General features: G+C 49.5%; 1 protein-coding gene across 4 annotated transcripts in view; it reads right to left on the bottom strand.

Annotated features, from left to right (window-relative positions):
- The window catches only part of LOC124619382 (carotenoid isomerooxygenase), a 374,524-nt gene that overhangs the window by 17,512 nt on the left and 341,955 nt on the right, over positions 1–15,057 (bottom strand). For all 4 annotated transcript variants that reach the window (XM_047145721.1, XM_047145723.1, XM_047145724.1 and 1 more), the window contains one exon: positions 13,434–13,754. In XM_047145721.1, coding sequence (XP_047001677.1) covers positions 13,434–13,754 — 321 coding nt within the window. The remainder of the gene's footprint in view (positions 1–13,433; positions 13,755–15,057) is intronic.

Consider the following 15,057-nt stretch of genomic DNA (forward strand, 5'->3'; position numbering starts at 1 on the left):
GCAAAACTTCTATGGTCATTAGCGCCCGGTCCGTGACTCAGGAAACAGTAAAAAACCGAAATTGAAAACCAGCAGCAATGGGAACGAAAGTCATAAAATTGGAGAAACTAAAAGCAGAAGGAAGGCTTAAAAATCCACTACAGATAGGGGTTGGTTGTCCCCAAAAAAAGCTTCAAATGACTGACGTCATTTCACTGGCACTAATAAACTTGAGAACGCGGTCGGCTGAGCGCGTCTCATCTGCTAAAATCGACGATATATCAGGCGATAGCTGTAGACGTAAGCGTAACGGATTAAAATAGGGGCACTCAATTAAAAGGTGTCTTACCATCCACAGCTGAGAGCAGTGGGGACAGAGTGGGGGAGGATCGCCGCTTAAAAGATGTCGATGGCTAAAAAGACAGTGCCCTATGCGGAGTCTAGTTAAAATTACCTCCTCCCGACGACGCGTTCGGGAGGAAGAGGTCCAAGCACAAGGAAGAGCTTTCGTGTCCCGCAATTTATTATGGGTAAGTGTCGACCAATGCGTGTGCCATAAATGAACAACACGTCGACATAGAACGCTCCGCAGATCGGCGAAGGGAATCGATTGAATAGCTGGCCGAGGAAGAGAGACTGCAGCCTTGGCTGCAACATTGGCCGCCTTATTTCCACAGATACCAATGTGTCCTAGGAGCCAGAGGAATGCCACCGAGACGCCCCCCAGGTGGAGCATGCGCAGACAGTCCTGAATCCGGTGGACCAGAGGGTGCACAGGATAAAGAGCTTGGAGACTTAGGAGAGAGCTGAGAGAATCTGAGCAGATAACGTATTGTATCCGCTGATGGCGGCGGATGTAGTGGACAGCCTGGAGAACAGCGTAAAGCTCCGCAGTATAAACCGAACACTGGTCGGGAAGCCGAAAGTGATTTGGGGAGTCGCCAACAATATAGGCACTCCCTACACCTAACGATGTTTTCGAGCCGTCGGTGTAAATAAATGTGGTGTCTGTCATTTGTGCACATAGAGCAGCAAATGCCCGACGATAACAAGTGAAGGGGTACCATCCTTGGGAAATCGACAAAAGTCACGGAGCAGGCAGATCCGGGGATGGAGCCAAGGCGGTGCTGTACCCCAAGTTGTCAAGAAGGTTTTAGGAAAGCGGAAGGAAAGAGAATGGAGCAGTTGATGGAAGCGGACTCCCGGTGGTAGTAGGGAGGAGGGGTGGCCTGCATACCCTACATCAAAGGAGGCATCGAAAAAAATGTCATGGGCTGGATTAGCAGGCATGGAAGACAGATGGCTAGCATAACGACTCAGAAGGACTGCTCGCCGATTGGACAGCGGAGGTTCAGCAGTCTCAGCACAAAGGCTTTCCACAGGGCTGGTGTAAAAACCTCCAGACACTAAATGTAATCCACGGTGGTGGACAGAGTCGAGACGCCGAAGAATAGACGGCCGAGCAGAGGAGTAGACTATGCTTCCATAGTCCAATTTCGAGCACACTAAGGCGCGCTAGAGGCGGAGAAGGACCATTCGGTCTGCTCCCCAGGAGGTACCATTCAGGGCACGGAGGGTGTTGAGGGATCGCAGACAGCGAGCCGGAAGAAAGGAAACGTGGGAGGACCAGCACAGTTTTTTGTCAAACAAGTCCCAAGAATTTAGCGACGTTTGAAAACGGAAGGTTGACAGGACCTAGATGTAAGGAGGGCGGAAGAAACTCCTTACATCGCCAAAAATTATTACAGGAAGGAGACAATCCATAATTGGATTGATGTTTTTTTTTTTTTTTTTTTTTTTTTTGGTGGGGTTTAAGGGCGCTCAACTGCTGAGGTCATTAGCGCCCAGTCACTGGTGTTAGAGCACAAGGAACCTGCTAAAACTCAAGGGGATGGGGGGACATCAAAAGGACCTGACAAAGATGCAGATGAAATAAGTAAAAAGGTTAAATGTCTTTGGTGAAGCCAGTTAAAGTTATAAAACACAGAAGACGAGCAGCTGCTCGAGCGTCATCAGCTAAAACATCCGGTAAGGTAGATGGCAGGGACAGGACAACACGAAATTGACTAAAACGGGGACACGACAATAAAACATGGCGCACCGTTAATGCCTGACCACAAGGGCACTGCGGGGCTGGGTCACCAGAGAGCAGGTAGCAGTGGCTAAACCGGCAATGCCCAATCCGCAACCTGGTCAGAAGGACCTCCTCGCGCCGAGATGGTCGGGAGGAAGTTGTCCAAGCAGGTGGGAGCGGTTTTACTGCCTGGAGCTTGTTTCCTTGGAGGGATGACCAAGCATCCCACCACAAGGACACAAGCCTCTTACATACATCCCCACAAACGTCAGATGACGGGACACAATGGGAGGCTGGCCGAGGCTGGAGGACTGCAGCCTTGGCTGCAGCATCCGCAGCCTCATTCCCAGGCACTCCTACATGTCCGGGGACCCACAGAAAGCTGACAGAACCGCCATTATCAGCGAAAGAATGGAGGGACTGCTGTATTCGTTGAATCAAGGGATGGACTGGATAGGGAGCCCCAAGGCTCTGAAGAGCACTGAGTGAGTCAGTGCAGAGTACATACGATGAATGGCGGTGGCGGCGGGCATACTGAATGGCCTGATGGAGAGCAAAAAGCTCGGCCGTAAAGCTGGAACATTGGTCGAGGAGCTGGTATTTAAAGGTGGGGGTCCCGACGACAAAGGCACAGCCGACACCATCGTCAGTTTTGGAGCCATCGGTGTAAATAAAGGTGTGACCAGCAAGTCGAGCACGAAGTTCGACAAACCGTGAGCAATACACTGCAGCCGGAGTACCCTCCTTCGGGAGTGAGCTGAGGTCGAGATAAATACGAACCGGAGCCTGGAGCCAAGGTGGTGTCGGGCTCTCACCCTCTCTGAAGGTGGTAGGGAGGGCAAAATCCAATTGTCGAAGCAGGCGACGGAAGCGGACTCCGGGGGGCAGCAGGGCAGACACATACAACCCGTACTGACGGTCAAGAGAATCGGCGAAGAAGGACTTGTAAGAGGGGTGTTCGGGCATAGACAACAGCCGGCAGGCATACCGACACAGCAGTATGTCGCGCCGGTAGGTCAATGGTAACTCGGCAGCTTCAGCATAAAGACTCTCAACAGGACTAGTGTAGAAGGCTCCGGTCGCAAGACATATCCCCCGATGGTGGATGGAGTTGAGCCGGCGTAAGAGGGATGGCCGAGCGGACGAGTAGACGAAGCTCCCATAATCCAGCTTCGATCGGACTATGGACCGATACAAGCGAAGCAGGACAGTGCGATCCGCTCCCCAAGATGAACCGCTAAGAACTCTGAGGACATTAAGGGAACGTGTACAATGGGCCGCCAAATAAGAGACATGTGGAGACCAACACAGTTTCCGGTCCAACGTGAGCCCTAGAAACTTAGTTGTGTCCACGAATGGGAGAACAACGGGACCGAGATGTAAGGATGGCGGAAGGAACGCTTTATATCGCCAAAAGTTGATACAAACCGTCTTCTCTTCAGAGAACCGGAAGCCATTTGCCACGCTCCATGAGTAGAGGCTGTCTAGACAACGCTGGAGGCAGCACTCCAGGAGGCATGTTCTCTGGGCACTGCAGTAGATCGCGAAGTCATCGACAAAGAGAGAGCCTGAGACATTAGGTGGAATGCAATCCATAATTGGATTGATCGCGATGGCAAAAAGGGCTACGCTCAAGACGGAGCCCTGAGGCACTCTGTTCTCCTGGAGGAAGACGTCGGACAATACGGAACCCACACGTACCCTAAACTTTCGATCCGTTAAAAAGGAATCAATAAAAAGGGGCAGACGACCACGTAGGCCCCACTTGTGCATAGTGCAGAGGATACCTCCTCTCCAACAGGTATCATAAGCCTTCTCCAAGTCGAAGAATACGGCTACCGTTTGGCGCCTTCGCAAAAAGTTGTTCATGATGAATGTCGACAAGGTCACAAGGTGGTCAACAGCGGAGCGGCGGCGACGAAAGCTGCATTGGACATTAGTAAGTAGTCGTCGAGATTCAAGAATCCAAACTAACCGAGCATTAACCATGCGCTCCATCACCTTACAGACACAGCTTGTAAGAGAAATGGGGCGGTAACTAGAAGGAAGGTGTCTATCCTTCCCGGGTTTGGGTATAGGAACAACAACGGCGTCACGCCAACGCATGGGGACCTGACCTTCGGTCCAGACGCGATTGTAGGTACGAAGAAGGAAGCTTTTGCCCGCCGGAGAAAGGTGTGCCAGCATCTGAACGTGAATGGCATCTGGCCCCGGAGCAGAGGACCGGGACAGTGCAAGCGCACGTTCGAGTTCCCGCATAGTAAAGGGGGCATTGTAAGTTTCCAGATTCAGCGAGTGGAAGGAAGGTCGCCGAGCCTCGTCTGCCTCTTTCCTGGGAAGGAAGGCAGGATGGTAATGGGCGGAGCTTGAAACCTCCGCGAAAAAGCGGCCAAAGGCGTTGGAGACAGCCACAGGATCAACAAGGACCTCATTACCTGAGGTCAGGCCAGGTACTGAGGAGTGGGCCTTAATGCCCGACAGCCGGCGCAGGCTACCCCAAACAACGGAAGAGGGAGTAAAACTGGTAAAGGAGCTCGTGAAAGAGGCCCAGCAAGCTTTTTTGCTGTCTTTGATGACTCTACGGCATTGCGCTCGGAGTCGTTTGTATTCAATACAATTCGCCAACGTAGGATGGCGGCGAAAGGTGCGTAAAGCACGTCGTCGAGCACGGATAGCGTCCCTACAAGCCTCGTTCCACCAGGGGACGGAAACACGACGTGAAGAAGAAGTAGTACGAGGTATGGAACGGTCGGCAGCATGGATAATAACAGCCGTGAGGTATTCGACCTGACTGTCACAACTGGGAAAATCGTGGTCCGGAAAGGTCGCCAGGGAGGAGTAAAGTCCCCAGTCAGCTTTCAGTATGTTCCAGCGCGAAGGACGTGGGGATGGGGTGTGGTGCAGGAGACGAACGACACAGGGGAAGTGGTCGCTCGAATAGGTGTCAGAAAGGACATACCACTCGAACCGACGGGCAAGAGTGGTAGAACAGATCGAGAGGTCCAAGTGGGAGTAGGTATGAGTAGAGTCCGAGAGGAAAGTCGGGGCGCCGGTATTGAGGCAGACAAGATTGAGATGGTTGAAGGCATCCGCCAAGAGTGAGCCTCTTTGACAGGATGCAGGAGAGCCCCAAAGGGGATGATGGGCATTGAAGTCGCCAAACAATAAGAACGGCGGGGGAAGCTGATCGATCAGGTGCATCATGTCAGCCCGACTAACAGCAGATGACGGTGGAGTGTAGACGGTACAAACTGAAAAAGTAAAAGCAGAAAGAGTAATGCGGATAGCTATTGCTTGGAGTGGGGTGGTCAATGGGATGGGATGGTAATAGACATCGTCCCGAACGAGCAACATGACCACACCATGAGCTGGGATACCGTCCACAGGGGCGAGGTCATACCGCTCCGAGGTATAGTGGGAAAAGGCAATATGGTCAGTCGGGCGCAACTTGGTTTCCTGGAGACCAAGGACGAGCGGACAGTGCAGGCGGAGGAGCAGTTGTAATTCCTCCCGATTAGATCGAATACCTCTTATGTTCCAATGAAACAACGCCATTGCTAGTCAAAAAGTTGGGGGAACGAGACGGGGAAGAGCTGGTCACCTCGATGGCCGCGGAGGGCCAGGTTGCGAGGCAACAACGCTACAACTGACGGCAGGCGGATCCGGTTCCATCGACTCGTCGCCAGCTGCGGCCGCTGTCCCTGATTGTGTAGGAGGGGCCGCATCATTTGCCGCCAAAAGGCCGGCGGAACGCCTGGCAGCAGAGCGTCCCGGCGAAACTGAGGACGGCCGGGAGCAGCGACTCACGGATGAAGCGTCAGATGAAACGCGCCGGGGTGGAGAGGGGGATAGAGACTTCTTCTTGGAGGCCTTCTTGGAAGGCCGAGGAGGCACAGGGATGGTGGGCTGGACCCGAAGAAGGTCCTCACGCGCGGGGTCCGTTTTGGAACGCCGGACCTCGGAAGCTGGGGTCCGGAACGTTTCCCCGTTGGACGCCTGAGAGGAGGATCGCTTCTCATGTGGCGTGGGGGGAGGAGGAGGAGGAAGGGTGGCCCCTGGGGCAGGGGGGGTGGGGGCCGCGGGGGAGGAGGAGTTGGAAGGGAGGGATTTGGGAGGCGGAGGCAGAGCCCCCTGATGGGCAGAGGAGGCAGAGGGGGGACAGGATAGAGGTGAGGATACAGCGGAAGGAGTGGACACAACTGAGGCAAACGAAGTGGCCAGTGACACGGGATGAAGGCGGTCATACTTCTTCCTGGCCTCAGAATAAGAGAGCCGATCCAAAGTTTTGATTTCTTGTATCTTTTTCTCCTTCTGATAGGCGGGGCAGTCTGGGGACCTAGGCGAGTGGACGCCAGGACAATTAGGGCACCGAGGTGGTGGGGTGCAAGTATGTTCCTCACGAAGAGGACGTCCACAGTCGCCACAAAGGGCCTCAGCCTCACACCGGGACGACATGTGCCCAAAGCGCAAACACCTAAAACAGCGCATAGGAGGCGGGACGTAAGGTCGCACGTCGCACCGGTAGCACATCACCTTTACCTTCTCCGGGAGAACGTCCCCCTCGAAGGCGAGGATAAAGGCCCCGTTGTCGATGCGACGGTCTTTGGGGCCGCGCTGGACTCGCCGGACGAAATGCACGCCGCGGCGCTCCAGGTTGGCCCTGAGCTCCTCATCAGATTGTAGCAGGAGGTCACGATGAAAAATAACCCCCTGCATCCTATTTAGTGCCAGATGTGGGACAATGGAGACTGGGATGTCCCCTAGGCGGTCGCACGCCTGGAGTGCCGCCGACTGTGTGGCAGAGGTGGTCTTGATAAGAACAGACCCTGATCGCATCTTGCTGAGAGCCTCGATTTCCCCGAAGACGTCCTCAATGTGCTGAACAAAGAACATGGGCTTGGAGGTGGCGAACGTCCCCCCATCTGTTCGAGAACAGACCAAATAGCAGGGGAAGTACTTCGCCCCAAGCCGGCGGGCCTGTCCCTCCTCCCATGGAGTGGCCAAGGGGGAAAGGGCAGGAGAACCAGAACTAGAAACGGTACCTTTTCTTTTGGAAGACTCGGCCGCAGAGCGACCTGATACGTGTTGACGTTTCATGTGCGAAACGTCCGCCCCGATACCACCCACTCCGACCAGGGGCTCTCCCCACGGGCGCCACCCAGCCGCAGCAAGGGCCACCTGGCAGGATGACCATTGCCGGGAGTCCTGATGCCCCAAGGAGACGGGCATCTACTCCTTGGCCAACGTGGGGAGGGTGCAGCTCAGGTATCGGCAGTACGATCCCTGTGTTGTCAGGGGGCTACAACCTAGAGGGTACATGACGACCCCACCACAACGGGCTGGCTACCGTGCTGGATTTCTGGTGCCATGGAAAGTCCATCATGATCGCTGGTGCAGATGGAGATGCACTATGGGCGTAACTTGGACAACCCATCAGGCGTTTAGGCCCAATTTGAGGAATAATGGGTATGGTGACAACGCCGGTGCAATGCTGAGTGCCAAGGTCTTAGTGCACTTAGGACCAGTGGTACACCATGTAAGGTGTCCTTCCCCAAAAGGCTCGTACTTCTGTAGAATTTTGAAAAATGGAGGTCAAACCCCAAGGGGGACCAACACATAGAAGGCCGAAACGGTTGAAACTCCTTTTAGTCGCCTCTTACGACAGGCAGGAATACCTCGGGCCTATTCTTACCCCGGACCCGCAGGGGGTTGGATTGATGGCAATGGCAAACAGTACAACACTCAGCAAGGAGCCCTGGGGTACCCCGTTTTCTTGGGAGAAAGTACGGGAGAGAGTAGTGTTCACCCGCACCCTAAATGTGCGCTCTGCCATAAATTCGCGAAGAAAAAGGGGCAGCTGACCTCGAAAGCCCCAAGAGAACAGTGTGCGGAGGATGCCTGTCCTCCAACAGGTATCGTATGCTCTCTCCAGATCAAAAAATATTGCTACTGTTTGGCGTTTCCAGAGAAAATTGTTCATGATATAAGTGGAGAGAGCAACAAGATGTTCAACTGCAGAACGATGCTTTCTGAATCCGCATTGGGCAGGTGTTAAAAGACTGCGGGATTCCAGCCACCACGCTAAACGGTAATTCACCATACGCTCCAAAACCTTACAGACACTACTCGTGAGAGAAATGAGGCGATAGCTAGAGGGGAGATGTTTGTCCTTTCCAGGTTTCGGAACAGGAACGACGATAGCTTCCCGCCATCGTCTGGGAAAAGTACTGTCGGTCCAAATTCGATTATAAAGGCGAAGGAGGTAATGCAGACTATGGGTTGATAAATGCAGCAACATTTGGATGTGGATACCATCTGGTCCTGGGGCGGAGGAGCGAGAAGAATAGAGTGCATGTTGGAGTTCCCGCAAGGAGAAAACAGTATTGTAGCTTTCGCGATTTTGCGAGGAGAAAGCAAGAGGTCGAACTTCCGCTGCACGTTTCTTCGGGAGAAGCGCTGGCGGGTAATTTGAAGAGCTCGAAATCTCAGCAAAGTGCTGACCCAACGAGTTAGAAATTGCGATGGGGTCCACTAATGTGTCATGCGCGACAGTGAGCCCAGAGACCGGGGAGAAACAAGGTGCGCCTGAGAACCGTCGAAGTCGACTCCAAACTTCCGAGGAGGGAGTGAAGGTGTTAAATGAGCTAATAAAGAATTTCCAGCTTGCCTTCTTGCTATTGCGGATGACACAACGGCATCATGCTCGGAACTGCTTATAGCGGATACAGTTGGCCAAAGAAGGATGGTGGCGGAAAACGCGGAGAGCACGTCGCCGCTCACGTATTGCGTCACGGCATGCCTCGTTCCACCAAGGAACTGGGGGGCGCCGGGGCAATTCGGATGTGCGTGGTATTGAATGTTCCGCAGCTGTAAGAATAACATCGGTAATATGTGTGACCTCATCGTCGACGCTGGGAGAGTGATGGTCATCGAAAAAAGTGTCCAATTGGCTTGGGCAAACTTCCAGCGTCGCGGGCGCATGTAGGGCAGTTGAGGCTGCAGTCTAAAGACACATGGAAAGTGGTCACTCGAGTGTGTATCATCAAGGGCGAACCATTCGAAGCGCTGAGCTAGCGGAACAGTACCGACCGCAAGGTCCAAATGAGATAAATTTGTCGTGGAGGCAGACAAAAATGTGGGGACCCCAGTGTTGAGGCAAACTAGATCTGCTTGGTGGAAGACGTCTAGCAATAGTGAGCCACGTGGACAAGGATGTGGAGATCCCCGAAGCAGGTGGTGGGCATTGAAGTCCCCAACCAGCAAATATGGGGGTGGAAGCTGACCAAGAAGATGAAGGAGATCAGCTCGTGCCATTGGTGTGGACGATGGAATGTATACTGTACGAAGAGAGAACGTGTACCCGGAAAGGGAAAGACGGACGGCGACAGCTTGGAAGGAAGCGTTTAAATGGATTGGGTGATAATGGAGAGTTTCATGGAGAAGAATCATGAGTCCTCCATGTGCTGGAGTGCCTTCAACAGAGGGGAGATCATATCGGATGGACTGAAAATGAGGGAGAACAAAGCGGTCATGCGGACGCAGCTTTGTTTCCTGAAGACAGAAGATGACCGGTGAGTAGGATCATAAGAGGATCGACAATTCATCCCGATTGGCTCGAATACAGCGGATATTCCAGTGAATAATGGACATAGGGCGAACAGAAAATGGAGGAATGTGACCAAGGTTGCTGTCAACTCAATGACTGCCCTGAGCTTGCGACCGACAGCATGGAATGGCATTCAGCCGAAGGCAGAAGATCCTGATCCATAGGTTGGTCAGGAGCAGCTCGTGCCACCAGCGATCGGCCGGTTGATCGGCCGCCAGCATTGTGCCTCGGCGACACAGAAGATGGCCGAGGGCGATTTCCGCCAGGTGGCGCTGTAGATGGGACACGCCTTGGCGGAGAAGGAGAGGAACTGGGTTTCTTTGTAGCCTTCTTGGAAGTATGATGTTTAGATGGAGGAGGAACCGATGGTTGGGAAGTTGCGGTACGTAAAAACTCTTCACGAGTATGCTCTTATTTCGAAGCCTTGGTGTCTGACTTTTGGGCTCGAGATTTAGCAGAACTCGACAAAGGGTGAGCCAGAGAGTGGGCAGGCGAAAGTGGTGAGGTTGAACGGGCAATCTTTGCGCTGGCCGATCTGACGACCGTGGCACTAAAGGTGAGGTCGCAAGTCTGCGTGGCCGCCTCCTTTGTTGGCCGAGGAGAAGCAAGGACAGTGCTGTATTTTCCTTTCTGAGGCACGTTAGGCTGTCAACTGGCGAATAATTTTCGAGCAGCAAAGGTCGACACCTTTTCCTTTACTCTAATTTCCTGGATGAGCTTTTCGTCCTTAAAAACGGGACAATCTCGAGAGGAAGCAGCGTGGTCACCCATACAGTTGATGCAGCGAGGGGATGGAGGTGGACAAGCACCCTCATGGGCATCCTTGCCACATGTAACACATTTGGCCGGATTGAAACAGGACTGGCTGGTGTGATTGAACCGCTGACACCGATAGCAACGCGTAGGGTTTGGGACGTAAGGGCGAACGGAAATTATCTCATAGCCTGCTTTGATTTTCGATGGGAGTTGAACTTTGTCAAATGTCAAGAAGACAGTGCGGGTTGGAATGATGTTCGTGTCAACCCTTTTCATAACCCTATGAACAGCCGTTACGCCCAGGTCAGACAGGTAGTGCTGAATTTCTTCGTCAGACAACCCATCGAGGGAGCGTGTATAAGCGACTCCACGCGAGGAATTTAAAGTACGGTGCGGTTCCACCCGGAAAGGGAAGGTGTGTAGTAGTGAGGTACGCAGCAATTTTTGTGCCTGGAGGGCACTGACTGTTTCTAACAACAGGGTGCCATTCCGTAATCTGGAACAAGACTTTACAGGACCTGCAATTGCGTCGACACCTTTCTGAATAATGAAAGGGTTGACCGTGGAGAAGTCATGACCTTCGTCAGACTGAGAAACAACAAGGAACTGTGGCAACGATGGAAGAACTGACTGTGGATGAGACTCAGTGAACTTACATTTGTGAGCAGACATAGTGGAAGGTGAGGAAACCATTGCGGTAGAATCCCCCATGATTGCCGGCGTCTCCGATGGCACGCTCCTCCCTTGTGGGGGCCCTCTCTGAGAGCACTCCCGCCTTAGGTGATTGTTCACACCTCAGGTCACACCTCCCGACAAACGGACGGAGGGATCAATCGGCACTTTCGGAAGGTATCAGCTCAGGTAATCACCCCTCCCTGGGCCTGGCCATTACCAAGGGGGTACGTACGTGTCCTACCTGTTTACCCGGGGCGGGGAATTACGTGTTACCCCGTCACCGGCTACGCATGGAAGTGCATGGGTCGGCCTTCAGACATGCACAGGGAGGAAGAAAGAGAAAGGGAAAGGAAAGAAGAGAGGTCTCAAACGCTGCAGCGGAGAAAAGGGTAAGAGAAGAGGTAAGGAAAAGAGAAGGACAAAGGAAGGATGAAGACATACAAGCAAGGAAGGCGAAGAATGCGGTACATTTACAAGCGTCCGTCTCCGGACGTAGGTGCAAACCATACTCCCAGATGGGGAGAAAGGGAAGGAAAGAGCCAGAGGTGAGGGGGGGGGGGGCGAATATGGGGGATGGGGAAGGATGTGGAAAGGGAAGGTATGCAGCCAGGAAAGGAAGGAAGGAAGGCCACATTAGCTCGGGGTCCCACGCTCGCTATGCACGTATCCACAAAAGAGTTGTGGATCCCCTGGGGGGGGGATAAGGGACAGGATGATAGGACATCTGCTAAGACATGAGGGAATGACTTCCATGGTACTAGAGGGAGCTGTAGAGGGCAAAAACTGTAGAGGAAGACAGAGATTGGAATATGTCAAGCAAATAATTGAGGACATAGGTTGCAAGTGCTTCTCTGAGATGAAGAGGTTAGCACAGGAAAGGAATTCGTGGAGGGCCGCATCAAACCAGTCAGTAGACTGATGACCAACAAAAAAAAAAAAAAAAAATGTAAATGGCACTAAGCAATATAGTGCCACCAATAGTGATGAAGCATACTACCCCAGCATGAGAGAAACAAGACTACTTAATGTGGAAGAAGACACACAAAGTGGCTCAAACCATACTCTCAGGGACCTACACAAACAAGATATCCCTGTTTTTGTCATGCTAAATAATTTGATATTGAATGTCACGTATGTCTAGTTCTGATCTTCACTATGCATGACAAAAATGTGAAGGTATATCTTACCACCATTAGAAAGACTGTCCTTTGAAGCAGTTACAAGCATGGAAAATTTGGCTGCTAAGTAGTATTACATGATTTAGGGATATGGGTTCAGTCTTAGAGCTTAGCAGCAGTTACATAAATGTGTTCCTGTGAGGTTGCTATTACTGGTATTATGGTGTTTCTTCTTTCATTGATATGTCTCAAACTACTGCCTAGATCCCCTCCATTTGTTTTCTCACAAAAATTTTATTCAACAATAATCAGTCACTATAATACAACTGTGCCCTAATTATCATCACTTAAAAATTCTGCAAACCTGTCACCTTTTATTGTCATGTTTGCTACCAAGTGTGACTAGTGCACATGAAGGGCCATGCTACGACTCACTAATACTATAATTTGATGCACTCACTGAATAATGCTGTCACAATCAGGAATAACTGTCATAGTGTTTGCTTGCCAGAGGAGTGCATATAATGGAAAGCAATGTGACCCACATAAATTATTACCATGATACACATACAGGTGCAAATGATGCCATGTCAACAAAATCAGCATATAGAAAACAATATTCATTCAGTAATTATGAAGTTCTATAGACCCTATGATGAAGGAGAACTGTCATGGATGGGGAACAAGTAAAGGTATAGATTATTAAAAGACAATATGGAGTTTAGAATGTAGACTTCAGTGTCAAGTATGTTTCCTCGACATCTTTGCATTAATCCCCACAGTATGCAATGCAATGTTGCTACCAAAGATATTTTCTTTATGTGTGAACACTTTTTCACGCACAAATTAGTAAAGATAATCTTTTTGACCTGGTCCTGAACAGAATGTTTCAATTAATAGATAAACTTAATGGCACAAAACTAAAATTATCATAGTATGTAAAGAAAAGCACCCCCTTTATGGAAAGTAACACATTACTGCACTTGTTACCTATCCCAAATACCAAGATAATGTTCCAGTTTTTCTGCTGTTAACCATTGTTCCAATGCAAAATGGCTGACAATGATGATACATGATCTATCACTAAACACTCTCTTACCAATAATTTCAACTGTTGAAAAATTTACTTTTACTAGTACGTCTCCTTGTTTTGTTAAGAGATTCTTTTATACCTCCATCAGAAAAAAAAGAACATTAATTTTATTTGCAATTTAAAATAACTTACACAGCCTGGATTTTCTATGTCAACATCAGCTGATATTGCATAGAAATATCTGTAGGGCTTTCCCAAACAGTCAGCAATATTGATTTGAGGTGTCTCACATCCAAGATTGCACAGAAGTTCTGGTTTCACTAATATGTTTCCACATGGTAATTTGAAAGCAAATGCTCTGCTGCCTTTGAGTTTCACTAAGTTTTCTTCATTCTTGTTGTCATTTACGTCTTGAATTTCGTTATCACATTTTTCTGTACTTCCCAAAGGAAGAACAAATCTTAGAGGACGGCTTCTGAACATTTGTGCATAATTTGGATTATCGTGACAGTTCTAGAAAAGAAGGAAACAATGCATTAGATATTGTTATTATCTATGACACTGTTAGTTTGAATTCAGATCTAGAAACATAAGGGTTCTAGAAAAGAAGGAAACAATGCATTAGATATTGTTATTATCTATGACACTGTTAGTTTGAATTCAGATCTAGAAACATAAGGCTACTGCCAACAGTTTTTAGTGCCAAATTTAGACTAAAATATTAATAAATTTTCTACTAACAGATATTTGCATTTATTATGCTTATCTTATAATACTCAATAATATTATCCTACTGAATGTTTGTATTTAAGTTAACAAAAAATTATGTCATTTAAAACTAATATTTTTAAATTTAATTTCTGTTCAGGAGCATCATAAAGACATTTTGTTAATAGGAAAAATACCACGTGCTTTCATTCAGTATTATTACAAAAAAATAACATGTTGCTGTTATGGTTTGGGTGGCTGTTTGGGGTAGGAGACCAGACAGCGAGGTCATCAGTCTCATCGGATTAACGAAGGACGGGCAAGGGAGTCAGCCATGCCCTTTCAAAGGAACCATCCTGGCATTTGCCTGGAACGATTTAGGGAAATCACGGAAAACCTAAATCAGGATGGCCAGATGTGGGATGTTTATGTTGTACTATTTGCAGTATGTTACTCTACAACTATATTTACGTCTACATACATATTCTACAAACCACCATATGGTGCATGGAAGAGGCTACCTTGAACCACTACTAGTCATTCCCTTTCCTGCTCCACTTGCAAATGTAGTGAAGGAAAAACTACTATCTGTATGCCTCCAAACAAGCTCTGATTTCTTTTATCTTGTCTTCTCTGTCCTTATGCAAAATGTACATTGGCAGCAGTAGAATCATTCTATAGACAGCCACAAATGTCAGTTATCTAAGTTATCTCAATAATATTTCATGTAAAGAATGTCATATCACCTTCCCTCCAGGGATTCCCCAATTGAGTTCATGAAGCATATCCGTAATACTCATTTGCTGATCAAACCTGCCAGTAACAAATATAGCAGCACTCTTCTGAACTGAATTGCATTAATGTCTTCCTTTAATCTGATCTGCTGGGAATCCCAAATGCTCAAGTAGCACTCAATAATGGGTCACACTAGTGTTCTATATGCAATCTCCTTTATAGGTTGTTATAGGTAAGCTACATTTTCCCAAAATTCTCCCAATAAACCAAAATTAATCATTTGCCTTCCCTACCACCAACCTTAGGTGCTTGTTCCATTTCATATTGCTTTGCATTGCTAAGCATAGATATTTAATCACAATTACTGTATTCA

The sequence above is a fragment of the Schistocerca americana genome, chromosome 6, assembly GCF_021461395.2.
Source record: "Schistocerca americana isolate TAMUIC-IGC-003095 chromosome 6, iqSchAmer2.1, whole genome shotgun sequence".
NCBI lineage: Eukaryota > Metazoa > Arthropoda > Insecta > Orthoptera > Acrididae > Schistocerca > Schistocerca americana.